The 17,307-nt window shown below is 37.8% G+C and overlaps 1 protein-coding gene across 1 annotated transcript in view; it reads right to left on the bottom strand.

Moving 5' to 3' along the window:
* Positions 1–638: 638 nt before the first annotated feature.
* dis3 (DIS3 exosome endoribonuclease and 3'-5' exoribonuclease) overlaps positions 639–17,307 on the bottom strand; it is a 32,792-nt gene continuing 16,123 nt past the window's right edge. The window contains exons 9-21 of the mRNA XM_052026710.1: positions 14,937–15,083; positions 14,299–14,415; positions 11,387–11,488; positions 11,051–11,115; positions 10,566–10,650; positions 9,577–9,704; positions 8,746–8,832; positions 7,923–8,079; positions 5,959–6,173; positions 4,382–4,550; positions 2,988–3,146; positions 1,786–1,908; positions 639–875 (exon numbers count right to left, since the gene is read on the bottom strand). Of these exons, the coding sequence (XP_051882670.1) occupies positions 789–875; positions 1,786–1,908; positions 2,988–3,146; positions 4,382–4,550; positions 5,959–6,173; positions 7,923–8,079; positions 8,746–8,832; positions 9,577–9,704; positions 10,566–10,650; positions 11,051–11,115; positions 11,387–11,488; positions 14,299–14,415; positions 14,937–15,083 (1,641 nt within the window). The 3' untranslated portion in view covers positions 639–788. The remainder of the gene's footprint in view (positions 876–1,785; positions 1,909–2,987; positions 3,147–4,381; positions 4,551–5,958; positions 6,174–7,922; positions 8,080–8,745; positions 8,833–9,576; positions 9,705–10,565; positions 10,651–11,050; positions 11,116–11,386; positions 11,489–14,298; positions 14,416–14,936; positions 15,084–17,307) is intronic.

The following is a 17,307-nucleotide window of genomic DNA, read 5'->3' as shown; positions in this document are numbered from 1 at the left end:
GATCCAAGAAGGGTTCTTATCAGAACCCTTCACAATTTGAAAGATCCCTAGTACATCATCCTTGGTTTTCTTTTCCTCTGACAGGTGCTGCTCAACCCGCTGAGTTCCTCCAGCAGATTGTTTGTTGCTGCTGATTCTTCATTTACACTACTTTCAATTACTGGGAGACGGCTTATTTATTTGACATTTTCATGAATGAGCTCTAAAATTAGCAAGATCAAAACCATTAAAACTGACATTGTTTTCTTAAATGATGGCTTAAATTTTTTCGACTAAACTAGGGTGAGCATAGTGATGCAGAAAATTTGGCATTGTATTGACTGAGCTGAGGCTCTGCTTCACTTCCAAGTCAACATCAGTTTGTTGCTGATCCTGCAGTCAGACAGTTGGGCCTGCATTAAATATTGTTTATCAATTCCACCAAACCTCCATCTTCTTTCCTTAGAGACTGAATCATGTGTAGGTGCATGATTTCTGAAGGCAATTCTTCTTTGGAATATTCATGGGATTGAACAGGTTAGTTGTGATTTGTTTACTTGCCTGAAGATCCACTTTCCGTATTCAGATCAACCTTTGGTGTTCTGACTTAACTTTGATCACACCAATAAAACAAATTAAAACTTCTTTAAAACAAAAGGTGATGTATAAAAAACTTAGTTTATTCAAAAGAATGGACGTTTTCTATTAGAAAAACATGTATGTTATTACAAATGACTTCCCTCCTACATGTACAGTCAAATTGCCTATAAGTAGGCACAGAACAATAACCATTCAGATTTAAAACCTTCCTAGCTTCGCCTGGCTTTCTTCACTTCAGGTTCTTCGCCAGCAGTATTTTGCTGTGAAGTAGTTCTTGGAACACTGACTCCAGGTATCTGTCACAAGAAATGAATTTTCAAAGCTTGTACACAAGTCTTTCAGTTGAAAAAACAAGTGAAGAGAACAGAAAATTTGACTGAAGGAAAGAAAATTGAGTTAAGCTAGTTTGCCTCTAAGTAAAGCTGCTAATTGATTTTTGATTTTCAACTGATTAACAACCATTTCTATAAAGATTCAGTTGAAAACATGGGAGCAATTTAAAATAGCAAGGAGGAAGTATTAAACTGTTCAAACAAGATCAAACTATCATGACGAATACAAATTTAGTTTGTACAATAATGAAATTAATTGGATATTACTGAATAGCAACTATACTAATTGGAGCAAAAATGATTACATTGAAAACATACAAAAAATCCAATTTGTCAGAATGCTACCTGACCAATCAGGTAAGGCACAATAGAAATCTCTTTGAGGTTCTTTTCATCTTACCAGCTTATTTGCCTTTAAGATTTTCACCCACCACAGACTAACTCTTTGAATAAAAGCATTTAATGTGAATGTTTGGTGACCATTTTAGGTATTGGATCATGAAGTGTTTGCAGAAGGAGTGAATAGAACAAAACCTGTCTTGTCCTGTTTAAGCACAGGACATAATTAAAATGAACTGAGCTGAACTAAATGAAGAGCCTTTTATAAGAACATAATGGAAATGCTTCAAAAGGCTTTACACAGCACAGAGCACAATGGAAACCGGGACTGAAAGGAATAGTGTGAAAGCATGTTGGAGAGAAGTCTCTCTTAGGAAATTTCAGCCTAGAAATGATGCAATTTTAGAATTTACTCTCTTAATTACAGCCGTGGCTCCAGGAATATCAAACAAACTGGATTATTTGGAATAAATACTACATTATCTAAGTGAACAAAAGGATGCCACACTTAATTTGAACAAATCTGAATTCTTACCACTGGATCAACCAGACCCATTCTGATCTTCTGGTGCTGTATATTTGATGCATCCACTGTGATTGTCACAGTTACCTTGTCAAACATTTTAAATAATGTCCCTTCTACTGTTAAAGATGGGATCTGTAAGATCATGAAAAGATTGTTCACAATTTTAAAAATTCATATGCATTATACAATTCAGTTGGTATGTACCCCAACTATAGTTCATACAATTGAATAACATTTCTAGAATTTTTTTAAAAAAACAATGTGTTTTCACTTTATAAAGCAATTTTAACTTTTAGGTTTGCTTATCTCTGTGCTAGTTCCCACCTCTAATCTGATAGCATCTTTGCAAATTTGCATTTACATACAATAAAACTGAGGTTGAACTTCCGTATCAACTTTCCAGATATCCTTCAATATCCTAACATACTTTAGATGATTGAAACCAAGAGAAGCAACTGCACAAAGAAACTGCCCACTGACCAACATTAGGTAAGAGTTTGGGAATAGAAAGAGTATCTATTCATTCCCAAATAAGAACCAAATTTGCCCTGTGTGTCAAATCTCCAAAGTTTGTGAGATCCTTACTGATTACTTAAGGATGTATGAAATAAGAGGAATAAGCCATGTGGACTTTAGAGCCTGCTCGTCTATACAATAAAATAGCAGTTAATCTTCCACTTCTGCTGCATCCTTGCACTACTACTAGATCCTTAAAATCCCTTTCCAGTTTTTGGGCAACTTCAGTCTCATTCTTGAACATTCTCATCAACTGAGCATCCACAAGACAGAGAATTCCAAAGACTCACCACAGCATGAGAATTAAGGATATTTCCCCCCACCACCACTCCCCACTCCCTCCAGGTCAATATGCTGATTTCCTGCCCTGACATTGTGCCTCCTATTTCTAGGCTCTCGAGCCATGGGAAATGGATTCTCAGCATCTATCCTGTCATGCCTTCTGAGCACTTTATATTTTTCAGAGATCAACTCTCAATCTTTCAGAAGATGAAGGAAATATAGGTTCATTCTACCAAATTTATCATAAGACAGACAAGCGCTTTATTCCCCGAATCTACTTAACAAAACAAGTCATTGCAAATCTTAGAGAGAGAGAAAGGTTGGTATAAAGTTACATGAAGATCAAGAATAAAATAGGACTTGAAATATTGCTCTGTGGTTAATTATATAAAGACTGGAAAGAAGTTCTGTACCTCTTCATTGTAGTGCATCTTTGGGGATTGTTTGCCTTTCTCTTCAAAAAAAACTGTACCCTCCAATCCAAACTTTGGAATTAGCACCACAATGGCATTCTTTTTCACAAACAGAATATAACCGACTTCATCAACAATTCCTTTGTTTTTAAAAAATAACTGAAATAACATTGGATAGAAAGCATTTAGTAATGCAGGGTGAAGGCAAAGTAAGGCTTAAAGATCACTTAGCACATTGATTAAATATTGAACATAAATTCCTTGGAAACTAGAATATTGTCACAATAGAACTTCTGACCATTTTAATCACAGAAATGAAACAGCTTCATTAACACACACAAGCTGTTTTAAAAGGAGCCATATGAAACAATCTGTGGGTCAAGAATAAAAAAAGATCTCAAATATACTGCCAATATAACTTGGAAAATAAGAATCTAAATGGCAGAGGGTATATATCAGGTCTGGAATTATGAACACACATCATGACAAGTTTAACTAAATGTAACAAAGGTCATTAAACAAGCACAGAGTTATTGAGAGAGCGCGAGAGAGTGATGGGTTGTTGAAAAGTTGAAAGCTGCTAAGTTTTGGCTAGACCACATTTTGGGATGCTATATCCTATTTTTACTGCCATATTATACAGACACTGAAGAGAACATACAAAATATTGACAAGGATGGTTGGTATCAGAAGTGTGAGGCTATGTCTATAAGGGAAAGATGAACAGGTTGGGGCTCTTGCCTGGCGAAGTAGCCTGAGGGTTGATCAAATGGAGATATACAAAATTATTGAAGGTTTCAGTAGAGTGGACGTAGAGAACATTCCCAGTTGAATGGAAAAGCAAAACTGAAGGACATCAGTCCAAGAAAATTACCAAGAAACCAAGCACTGAATTCAGAAGAAACTTCACTAATAAGATTGGTGAGAATGTAGAACTCGAGCTTGGAGTGATGAAAGTGAACTTAGTGATGCATTGAAGATAAGCATCTGAGGAAAGTAGATTATGCCTACCTACTGTGATTCATTAATACAAGTCTGGGTTTAAAAAAGATCCTGAACTTTACATTAGAAAACAGTAACGGACAAGTTCTATAGTTTCTAAACTACAACAATCAGAAGTCACTCAGCTTTGTAGTTACATTTCTGAGAGAAACCGGAAAAAGTAGAAGGTAGAAAAGAAAAATGCAATGAAAAGGCAATGGATACCTATATCCCTCCATTTACTCCAGCAATTAAGAACTTCCAATCCAATAAACACATGCAAAACTGATTCTTTAATGAAACTAGTGGAAACGAGTCTTTCTACTATGTGAAGGTGTTCGGAGGAATGAAGAAATAAGTGAAATATTATTTATTTACGAGGAATAAATATTTTTCCATTAGTTTGTTTTTACCTGCGTATGGAATGCCACAGAAGCTCGCTGGGAATATTGTGCCATTTTGTGACGATAATTAAGGTTGTTACATAAAGCTTGCTGTTTGTGTTTATCCATGATATCTGGGTAGGTGGAGTCAGCACTGATGGCCACAGCTAAGAGACGATGTACTATTATATCAGAATATCTGCAGTGGGGCAAAACACAGACAAGTGGCTCAATGATCAAGCAATATCCACCATAACATTGGCCAAAAACCCCAGAAGCGTCAGTGAAGATCCAAACAATATTGTATTACAGGTGTAAAATATAATGACCCAGATTTTACAATACTCTTTTACTCAGGGTCAGGGATAATTGGCTTCCACCCCAGTTCTGTAGATTGGGAGGGGATGATTGTGAGATGAATGCAGGACCCACACATCTGCAACAGATGAGTGGGTGGGCAATTGTTATGAGAGAAGGTGTACTCCTTTCATTTTCACTGGGCTGTCTGTGCTCCTTGTGAAGCGACTCAAGATTTTCAGTGCCATCCCAAATGCTCCTCTTCATGAAAATGACAGAAGCCTTGAGGGTATTGTTTACCTCTGAAACACTGAAGCTACAATCATTCATCTAACACACCTTCAGGGGCTGTGATGTTTGCATGCTGCTCTAATGGAATGGGCAGAAATCACTTGAGTTAATGCACTTTTCAAATGTTTACAAAGTAGTTTCATAACAAAATATTCTGAAAGTCTTACTCTTAGTTATATTAGGTCTAAGTGAACTATAATGATGCATGAAGTCATAATTACTGCTTAACAGACTACCTGACTCTAAAAACATAATTTTGTTTGTGTTCCTCATGGGAATTATATAAAATAAGGAATTTTAACAGCTTTTTATTTCATATTTATGCTGCTTCAGCTTCTATTAAGCAGCTATGTGTATTCTACTTTTTACGCAACAATTGATGTAATGTTTAAGAGGTTAATTAAAAATTGCTTCCTGGTTTCCTGTCTGCAAGAATTCCTTAACATTTGGCTACACAGTCAGCTGAGTGACATCACAGCTCTAGGGTGTCAGGAGTCCTTTTGAATTGACATTCAAAAGCAGCAAGTATCTGATAAAGGGGAAGTTTCTTCCACTGGGATTGCTGGATCTTTATGGGGAGCATTTTGAGAAGTCAGCAGAAAGCATTGTTGCTTTCTCCATGAACCAACTATATTTACACTTAATACCTTAAAATAACAAGAAATACATGGCATTTACTTTACGGTCTAACAGGACTGAACTTCTTAACTGAGAAGAAAATTAAGTACATCCAACTAGACAAACCTTGCAGTTTTAAGAACAGGAATTATACTTCAAAATGCTTCACACTAAACAATTTGGAGAAAATATAATTTGTCCTTGAGAATCCATTGCAACAGAACAGGACAATCATTTCTCCCACCCAACTACCGTCATCTACATCAAACATCCAAGCATTCTTATCACAATGAGGCCATCTTCATTAAAACAATTTCTTGATGAGGCAGACAAATGGGTGCATGGACATTTATTTTGCTGCTATTCTGAATATTAAAAAATGCTTAATACAAAGTCTATACCTTCTGATAGGTGATGTGAAGTGAGTATAGATAGGTGAAGCCAGACCAAAATGGTGAAAGTCAGTATCCATTCCTGAACAAAAGTAGACAGCTTGCATCATACAACGTGTGGTCAAGATTCGCAGGAGTGTGTTCAGATATGGGGATCCAGGAACCTCTGCTTTATCCAAAGAATCCGCCAGGGCTTTTGCTGAATCAGTCTGGATCACTAAATTCTGAGATAAACAGGAAACAGATCAAGATCATTTTATGCATAAAAAAAGCTTTATACCATTTAGTACAAGGTACACATGATAAGACAGAGCACAAAAACAAGTCCTTCAGTCCACCCACTGAATGTGCAGCAATCATCAATCACTCATTTTTACACAAATCCTACCCAATCTCATTTTATCCCCATGATCCCATCAATTCCCCCTCCCACCCCCCCCCCCCCCCCCACACAGGTTCTACCACTCATCTACATAATCAATTAACCTACCAACCCGCACATTTTTGGGATGTGGGAGAAAACCACAGCACCTGGAGGAAACCCATGTGGACATAGGGAGAGCGTGCAAACTCCACAAGGAGAGCACTGGAAGTCAAGATTGAGCTCTAATAGCTGAATCACTGTACAAATATCAACATTTAACTAAATATGAACATTGACATTTCACCGTCCATTTTGTTGAATTTAACTTCGCCTATTTATTTCTAACTATTCTACGGAAATATTTTTTAAAAAATGGCTTGCTAACCATAAACCCTATTCTGCTGACTACAACAAATGGACGAATTTTATGAAGTGGTACACAGGTACGTTTAATGCTTTCGGAATATAAGGCAATGTTTCTCCACCTTAAACAAAACAAACTTATAAGAATGTACTTTTCCCCCTCCCAAACCCTCACAATACCATCTTCAAACAGCCAAAAGGCAAACAAAATATTGCACAAGTAACAATTTTAGATGACATACCAGGTAATAAGATGACCTAGGAAGGAGCTACAGGAAATCAAGGAATTCTACATGTAAAACAAGAAAGGTGACCACAATTTAAACTAACCAATGGATGACCAGGAATAAATAAATGTCCAGAGTAGAAGTGAACAAAATATGGTCGAAAACAAAGTGAGAGGAATTTGATGAGTGGAATGGATTTCAAAAGGAAAGGCCTCGCTTTGCTAACAATGAAATCTTTGAAGAGGTGACGGGGATAGTACTGTCGATACAACTTATCTAGATTTTTCAGGAGGCCTTGGATATGGTACTCCATAATAAGTAACTGAAGTGAGAGGATGCTGAGTAAAGAACAAATAATAAAATGGATGGCTGACTGGCTTTAAGAGAAAGGGACGAGAGCCGATAAGCCAACATGGAGCACCACGCACAATTCTGGCCACATTATTATAGAAAGGAAAAGGAACAAAATTCTTATAGAATATCAAAATGTGCAGTTTTACCTGTAAGGATGAACAGGCTGGAGTCATTTTCTCTTCAAAAGAGAAAGTGAGATAGGGCAAGGGCTGATTATTTAATAAAGAATTTTATGACAGGTTTTGACACAGTTGGCACAGGGAAAATGTTTCCTTTTGTGGGCCGGAGGTAAGCCGGAGAGCATCAATGCAGGGGAGTCACCATGAAATCAAATGGAGAATTTGGAATAAACTTATTGGATGAGAACGTCAATGCCACTATTGGAGTCATTGAGGGGATATTGTAGATGCATTTAGCAAGGCTAGCTAAGGGAGGGAAAAGGGATTTGAGGGAAACGGGGATGAGAAGATTATTTGTAAGGGGCAGAAAACGAGAGGTGAGAAGAGGCTTTGACTGTCCATTTCTCCTCTCCATTCTAGTTTGGGATTGCTCTATGCACTTGGTCAAATTTACTCCAATCAGGCAACATCTCAAAATTACACCTATTTGAGTCTCATGCAATTAAGAAACATTTAAAATAATAGATTACAGTGTCCTTGACTCACTTTGGAATTTGCTGCTTTAACAAGGATGTCAAAATTAGATGGAGGTGGTGCTGGATGCTTTCTGAGGAGCGCACATTCTGAGAATTCTTTATAAATTTTCTGTGCGACTGAGATATTGGCCAGCAACATGAACTCCTCTACCATTGAATTGGTTTCTCTGTTTTTGAAGCAAACAATATGTTATTTTAGATTCTAGAACTTATCATATTGAATCTTTAACAACCTTAGTCCTTCACAAAAAAGATGGCATGTTTTTGTTTCCAATGATGTTGCTGAAGGACTGACCACACTTTCACTTCAAGTAGGCCATCTGGTACCGAGCTATATTAACATTCTAAGCAACCATGGCTGTTCCTTGACCTTATCTCTATTCTTCTATCCAATTCCCAAATGTAGCTCAAGTACCCTAAAAGTTGAAGAATGTGTTGAACTTAGCCACGAACATCTACAATAACTGAGCACACTTTGAATCAGAAAATAGAGCGACGGGGTAACGAATGTTCTTTGCAACTTATAAAAATGCTATAAAGGAAGTTTTGTTGCCTTCTACACAGAAGCACAAAAAACAAGAATGACTTCACAATATAGTTTGAAAACAATCTATTGATACAACTTAAATTTACAGTATCAATATTCAGGTGCTGTATTCATTAAAAAAATAAATTGTGCCATTTCACAACATCATTTGCTTAAAAATTAAATCTAGCGTAAATCTAGCATAAAGTTGGTTAGCATTGACCTTAACAATAGCAGAGCAAAGAATTCTGCAAGATGGCAGCCACTGATTCTAAGCCATCCTAAATTCAAATTCTGATGTACATACTTTAATTCTTTGGTTTGCAGATCAATAGGATCATGGGTTTCGCTGTCAATGTGAAATCGAACTTCTGGAGAAGATAACGTGAGAGCACTGAAAACAAAAAGCAGATTTTATCTAAAGGGCATTCAGATTCTTAGAACTCAAACTGAATGACAAAATACAGTAATAAGTAATGAATGAATTCACCATCCTAATTACTACCTAAATTATTACATCTCAAATAGCCATATAGTTTTATAGTTATAAGTTAGGAGCCAAATTTGGATACTCTGCTCGACAAAAGGAAAGGAATTGCACTCATTTGCCTTCACTCTAAGAAGGCTCACCAGGCAAGTACGGGCCTACTTAGGAAGAAAGCTTGCCTGTGTGTGTGTGCATACAAGACATAAGGACTGATTGTTTATTCAAGAACTCATTACAAGCCAAATAGAATTTGCAGATTCCACATTGATTTAATTCTATGCCCTGGTTCTAGAATAATATTGAAATTAAATTGATTTTGCTATAATCAGAAATTGTGCATACTTTTTTTTCATTAAAAAGAGATTAAATCATCTGCTAGTTGCAGTATAAATTTTGACTAAATATTGGAAGATCTTTGCTGCTTTTCTGCAAACTGTGTGTTGCAAACTTTTAAAGCACAAGACATAGTTCTGATTTGATATCTCATCCACAGACAGCATTTCTGTAAGAAATGCGCTCTCTCAGTATAACATTGAAGTAACTCCTTGGTTTTATGCTGGAATGGAACTTGAACACATAGTCTGTGATGAACTTTTGGTGGAAATAACCCTGAGTTACAGATACCATTTCACAAATAACTTTAAGTCTCACCCATTGTCAATCCTCTTCTTTTTGAGAATCTTTGCCAGTTTATTTAAGCGGCGAAGTCCTTTTGTGACCTCATCACTCATGTTTTCATCATCAATTCTCATCTGTGCTTCAGCATACGTAAGAGATGCCTGTAACATAGAAGTTACATCCAATATTAAACAAATTCAAATACCAAATGTGCACGCAGTTGACTCCCAAGGCTTCTAGAATGTGTTCTTAGGATCCAAAATGAAACTCCAATATAACTCTTAAGGGTTAATTAATTGTTCTTAAAATGTGTGATTATCTATAAAGAGAAATTAATGCACTAGTGCTGGCAATGCTTTAGTCCTGTGTACTGTTGGCAATAAATTATAATCATTTTCAGATAAAGAGGTCCACATGCCGGTCACCACATTGCAACAGACTGCTGGCCAACCACATTGATGCACTGGACCCTTTCCTCTCCCCTGCCCACAGATGTTGTCTTGGAATCTTTCCATCCCATATCTGAAAGGTGCCTCACAATTTTTTCAATCCCACTACTGTTGACTTGGATAAATTCTCCTCACTCCCCGCTGTCCGCAGAGCCCATGTTCTTATTGAGGTGCCGGAATGAAGTCAACAAGCTGTGTCTGCTGCCCGCAAGTACTGATAAACAGGACTCCTGGTGACCGAGACTTGGCACCGACTCAAGCAGGCAGGGCGTCTGCTGGATTGTGAGAACGAACCCCAAAGGTGTGATGAAATGGAGATCGCAACATGGTCCATGGAAGGATGTTGGGTAAGAGATGGCAAGGAGGGGAGAGGTTCTGAGAGGGAGAGAGCTGACAAGGGAAGGGACGAGATGGTAGCTTGAGGCATTATAGAAGGTGAAGCTTTCTGGTCCTTCTCCTTGTTCTTTTACTTTTCACCTCTTGTTAATTTTCTCTCCCCAACCACTTAACCAACAAAACATGCAACTGACTGAAAGGCATTGCCAAATATACTGTTCATAGAAGTTATTTTACCTTAGAATTAATAACACTTTTTCTAAACGTGGTATGTAGGATTTCAGCACTGTGTGTCATTTCCCAAATACAAGAAAATGCAAACCTGGAAAAGGAAAAAAAATTGAAAGCATGTTAAATTGTCACAACTTTCAAAAACTGAATAGATTTATCAACTTACTACAGATTTGATCTGTCAATGTCTTTATTTTAAAGCTGAGGATGTGAAGCATTTATTCACAGGCATGTCACAATTTTACTGTTTGCTTAGAGTCACAGAGTTATGCAAAATGGAAGCATTTTATATACCTGGCAAACGTTTTACATTTTGGCAAAAGCAGTGAAGGTTAGATCTCATCTAACTTCCTCACTCTAAATAATTGGACGGTGGTGTATGAAGGAACAAGGTGTACTTGTCTTTCAACTAGTGCTTCCCAATGGTCTAGTTTTAAGATTAGAAAACAAGTAAATATGATTTTAGGATGCGTGTAGAAAAATTGCGTTACCTCTCCACATTGGATCTTAAAGAGCAAAGGTTCGAGCTGAGCAGTTCTGGAACCATGTCAATTCTCTATTACAAAACAGAAATATCTGTATTAATAATAAGTGCCATTCTGTATTAAGCATCCACTGAAATCATAGAAATCCATTGGACTTTTAGTTTAATCAATGGAGCAGCATGAATATCTTTTCTACCTGCGTAACTGGTTCAATCACACCTGCAGTGTTGTACCTGATGTTATTATAATAGTTAAGACTATGCACAAACCAAGTCCAATTAAAAGCAGTGCATGTCAAAACTATTTTGGTTAAAATTAGAATCAGAACTGTGACATCCATACCTTCTCGCAAAGGTAAACCGTAGTTCCACGATTTGCTGATTCTTGGTCCAGTGCATTTCCTGGGCGAATGAAGTGGCTCACATCTGCTATATGTACTCCAACCTGTGTTTCAATGTTCATGAACAGCATTATTCCTAATGTACATAGGCAAGATTTCACATCAGATTCAAATTAGACAACAAAACAATAACACCATTATATAGATCACACATCTGTCGTAGAGCTAGAAACCCACAACTTCAGAATATAACTAACATGAAATCATTTTATGCTTTACAACTAGCCACATGTACACATTACAAAAACATCAAAAAATTAATTAGAAATGAAAGAATGATCAGTCATCCTATCTGAAGCTTTAAGAAATCTATTCCTCTACAGGAATCTCATTATTTTCCTATTACTATTCAGTGAATGATTTTGTTCCATTCCAAAGCCACACTATGCTCAGCAGTAGAAACACATTAAATTCAATTGCCCCCAAGAGTTCTAATTTCTTCAATATTTACCTTTCTAGTTGAGTTCGCAATAAGTCAATGTAAGCAGCATACACTAACATGCCACTGCAATGTTCAGTTGTGATAAAGATGACACCTGAAACATTAACCTCCTATTCTGAAGACTTGGTGAGTATAATATTTTAAATGAAACAGGTTCCTGCTTTAATAATTAAGAAAATACGTCTTATTTCAATACTGGGACTTTACTTCTACTACCCTGGAACTGAAGATAACCAGCTATTCACACTCTGTGCTACCATCAACCCACTACACTCTGCTTAATTCAAAAGACAGTACGGAGCAAAACTTGTTAATACTTAAAATGTATACTTATCATCACTTCAAGTTCTACACACTTCTTTATGTGACAGCAAACTAAATGGACTCAGCACATCAAGATATCTTTTTATAGCCTCTTTCATTACTGAACTAAATTTTCATTTGGCTACGTATTTATATACCCTTCTGCTGCTTCTAATGCCCCTTTATTACTTCCTCTTAAAACATACTATTTTTCAAGGTGACAATGAAATAAAATATTAATTCAAGAAAGGTTTAACTACTAAAATCTGAGGGTACATCATAAAGGCCACTAAGTACAACTGATTAAAATTCAGACAAGATCAACAAAAAAGGTATTTTATAACAGAGGCATTAAGGATAGTGGTGCAATTTCAGACACAGACAGCAGAGTTTTGAAATGATTTTGACATAGAGAAAGGGCAGACAGCTAGGAACACACTGGAATTGCCACCTCTAGAAAGAATGAATACATGGATGAGGGCTTCAGCATCAGATAAGCAGGGGCAGAGTTGGGCAATGTTACAGAAGTGGAAATACTTGGTCTTGGCAATAGCATAGCTGTGAGTTCCGAAGCTCATCTCAGGGTAAAACAGTCTTGTTCTGTTTTAGACAATTGCCTGAGAGATGAATGGGACTGGTGGCTAGGAAATGGAGTTTGCGGCAAGAGCTAAGGAGTTTGGCTTTCCAATATTTAGTTGAAGGAAATTTCTGCTCATCCAATACTGGATGTCAGATGTGGAACTGTGGAGACATGGTGGAGACATGGTGGAGAGTGGGAGAGTGGGAGAGTGGGAGAGTGGGAGAGTGGGAGAGTGGGAGAGTGGGAGAGTGGGAGAGTGGGAGAGTGGGAGAGTGGGAGAGTGGGAGAGTGGGAGAGTGGGAGAGTGGGAGAGTGGGAGAGTGGGAGAGTGGGAGAGTGGGAGAGTGGGAGAGTGGGAGAGTGGGAGAGTGGTCAAGAGAAGTGAGGCTGAGACACAGTTGGGTGCCAGCATAGAGATTAAAAATGCTACCATGTTTTCAGCAGTTTAATAATGACAACTACTTAATTGATACACTTTGTAAATTACAGAAATTGAGGTAATATTAATCATTGTTAAATATGATTAATTAGTTTATTGTCATTTGCACCAAGGAGCAATGAAAATACTTGTCTGCATGGAGCTCACTGAGTAAATGGTATACATGGTAATAATAAATACAGCAAGCACAGAACAGCAGAAAAGTACTGAAGTGACAATAGCGGAATAATCGAGAGAGGTAGAGTTAAGCGCCTGAGAATGTGCCAGCACCACCCAGAAGGGGGTGTGAAAGAAGTCATTGGTTCAGGAATCTGATGGCAGTGGGGAAGAAGCTGTTCTCAAGTCTGGATATCTGGGCTTTTAAGTTCCTGTATCCCCTCCCAGAAGGTAGAAGACAGAAATGAGAATGGCCAGGGTGACGGGCATTCTTGACATTACTATTGGCCCTCCTGAGGCAACGCACTGTGAAGATAGACTGGATGGAAGGAAGTGACAAGCCTGTGATGGTCTGGGCTGTGTTTACCACTCCCTGCAGGTTCAGTTGGTTAAGAGCAGAGCAGTTGCGTTATCAGGTTGAGATGCAACCCATCAGATACTTTCTATAGCACATCTGTAAAGTTCCCGAGAATCCTCGTGGACAGGCCAAATCTTCTCAGATACCCAAGAAAGTGAATATGCTGATGCTCTTTCTCGATCATTGCATCAGTGTGGAGGGACCAGGTGAGGTTGTTGGTGATATGGATGCCAAGGAACTTGAATCTGTCAACCATCTCTACAGCAGCTCTGCTGATGAGGACAGGGTTGTGTTCACCCTACTTCCTTAGGTCAACAACCAACTAATGTTCTTATAACAGGAAGTATGCACATTTTTAATAGAATGGTTGGCAAGTAGATAAGTTAGGAAATCTATTACCAGTTTTGTTTCCCAGTTTGGAAGCAAACAAGGCAATAACTGAAAGAATAGAAAGTGTCTCCAATGACTGAAAGAAAATTGTTACACAACCACCCTCTCCCACTCTATCATCAAAGTAAGACATCCCCAGTCAAACATGTAACCAGATGCAAATATCCATCGCCAAGCAGAATTTACCTCCAAATTTCCATTCTCCAATTCTCTACAATGCAGAGCATCATCAATATCTGTACATCCAGGAGGATCCACACTGCAGATATGGAGATGCCTGAGGTCCATTCGCTCTTTCAAGTCCTGTAATTTATAACTGCAGATTAGTGGATAGATTCTGTTAACTATTGTAAGAAGCAAAAAAATTTTAATTTTGGATAATATACTTTTCACTTTGCTTTTGAAAACCTACTTCAACTATGAACACACACACACACACCAAGTTAACATTTATGCATGACACAGAACTACACAAAAAGATTTTTTTTACATTTTCTATTGTAAACGTTTTTAATCTATTCTGTTGAATTTACGACATTTGACTGCAAATGCATTCATTAAAATTCAACATTTTTAAAAACATATTGATAGTTTCCTTTATTCCTGGTTGCAATGACCTTGGCCCATTTTAGCCCAACATCCACAACAGTTACAAGAGCTTTTTAAACTCAACTGAATGTAAAAATGACATGCCTCCATCTAAACTTGCATCAAAGTGGCAAAATAACTTCTGAATTTTTGTTCTTTGCTTTCAAAATCATGAAAATTATTCTGCAACAATGTCTTTAGAATTAGTAAATCAGATATGATGTATGATACCATACCTGTTCTGTGATACCCCAAGGCATCTTAGGTAGAAAGCTAAGAACAGCCTGTGAGAAAGGTTGATGAGGGACATCGTGCTCCAATAGAAGAACTTCAGTTTCCGTTTCTTTATCACCAGCATTTCCTAGACTTCTAACAAAGTGGCCCTGTAAAAATCCATCACAAAGCATACTGTTCAGATGATACTGCATTGTCCATTCTCTTTTCTCTCTTGACCTCAGCTTCCAGGACGATAGTGATTCTGGTGGGACCTAGCACGTTCTAGTACCTGCCAAAGGCAGCTATGGTGCAAGCGTGCACCTGGACAGCAAGTGTCAGAATCCTATTCAGCAATGAGAACTGACAAGCATTATACTTCCTTCCTAGTAAGCTAACCAGATATTCTTAATGTTGAGAGTTATTGACCAAGTACAGATAGACACTCTGATTGAACTTTCAATTTTAGATAGAAAATTAGACCCAAGAACAATATGGACAGGAACCAAATTTAAGATCATGCAGGTCGGCATGGTTACATTAGGTATTGCTGTCAGTTAACTGAACAACTGTGCAGATGAGAAATTCATATAAACATCAAAAGTCCATTTCAAATTACAATTTCTGAACATCTGCTTTTACCATAGCACCATATTTCCTTATGAAATAGGAAGAGGCCATTTTGGCCCATCGAGTCTATTGCTGGCACACAGAACAATCCAATTCCCCCACTAATTTTCACCAAAACCTTTTCTCCTCACATCTTCATCAACCCTCCACTCCACTCCACCCACCACCCCTCCACACAAAGATTCTACCACTCAGTTATAAATTAGGGACAAATTGCAATGGTCAATTAACCTACCAACCAGTCTGGCTTTGAGATGTGGGAGGAAACTGGAACAGTTGGAGGAAACCCACAATGAAGAAATATTTACAAACTTACAAACAATTAGTATTTAAATCAGATGTAAAACTTTAACATTCTGTAATATACCAAAGTCCCAGTGAAGACTATGGATGAATATGATTCAAAAGAAGAAGGAATTCAACCCATGCTATAGGCACTAAATCTGGGATGTGGTGAAAGACGTTTGAACTTAAACTTCTGAAATTTAATTCTAAAATTCCACAGATTCTAGAATGTTTCCCATAGACTGGAAGGTAACTTCACTACTTAAGTCAGGAGAAAGAAAACAAGGAACAAGGCAGCACTGTAGTGTAGTGGTTAGCATAATGCTATTACAGCGCCAGCGACCCGGGTTCAATTCCCGCCGCTGTCTCTAAGGAGTTTGTACGTTCTCCTGGTGTGTCTGCGTGGGTTTCCTCCGGGTGCTCCAGTTTCCTCCACATTCCAAAGACGTACGGGTTTGGAAGTTGTGGGCATGCTACGTTGGCGCCAGAAGCGTGGTGACACTTGCGGGCTGCCCCCAGCACATTCTCAGTTACGCAAAAAGATGCATTTCACTGTGTGTTTTGATGTACATGTGACTAATAAATATATACCTAATATCTAATTATACACCAGTTAGCCTGACATTAGAAACAGAACATGCTGGAATTTATTATGAAGTGATTACAGCACTTGGAAAAGATTGAAGGACTGGGCTGAGTCAACATGGATAACTGAAAAGGGAAATTATGCTTGACGAAGCCATTGGAACTTCTTGAGCTTGCAACTTGCAAAATTGATATGGGCAAACTAGCTGTTGTAGTGTATTTGGACTTTAATGAGATACCACAGAGGGAATTTGAAACAAAATTAGAGCACGGAGTATGGGGGTAGGACGGAGAGAGGGTGACATGTTAGTATACACTTAGTATTTGTTAACAAACAGAAAACACAGCGGAAGAATAAAGGAGTCGAGTTCAGGTTAGAGGCTGTGACCAGTGGAGTCATGTAGGGATTGGTGCTGGGTCCAAGCTGTTCAAAGTCAGTAGTTGAGGGGATTAAGTGCAATACATCCAAGTTTGCTGGTGATACAAAGCCAGGTGGCAAATTAAGCTGTGAGGAAGATGCAGGGAGCCTTTGGGGATAGACTGAAGAAGTGAACGTACAAGGACATGGCAGATGACCATACAAAAATGTGAAAATATACAACGTGAAAGAATATGAGGTCATCCATTTTGATAGAATAACCGGTAAGGCGGAGAAGTTACACTATGGAACCAATTATACTATGACTGTTGATCCTTAAATTATCAAGAATTTTAACATTTTGTTTCATACTCACAACAGCTGTTGGTTGTCTGATATGGCTATTATGAACGTTAAACAAAAATACTAGCAGCTATATTTAATTAAAATTATGGACACACTGAACCATTATAATTTCTTAAAATATTAAAGATGGCACACTGCTCGAGTTTGATCCTTAATCTATTATTTTGCCT

The sequence above is a fragment of the Pristis pectinata genome, chromosome 11 (assembly GCF_009764475.1).
Source record: "Pristis pectinata isolate sPriPec2 chromosome 11, sPriPec2.1.pri, whole genome shotgun sequence".
In the NCBI taxonomy this organism is placed as follows: Eukaryota; Metazoa; Chordata; class Chondrichthyes; order Rhinopristiformes; family Pristidae; genus Pristis; species Pristis pectinata.
The sequence above is the reverse complement of the archived record's forward strand: the minus strand, read 5'-3'. Positions and strand labels throughout refer to the sequence as shown.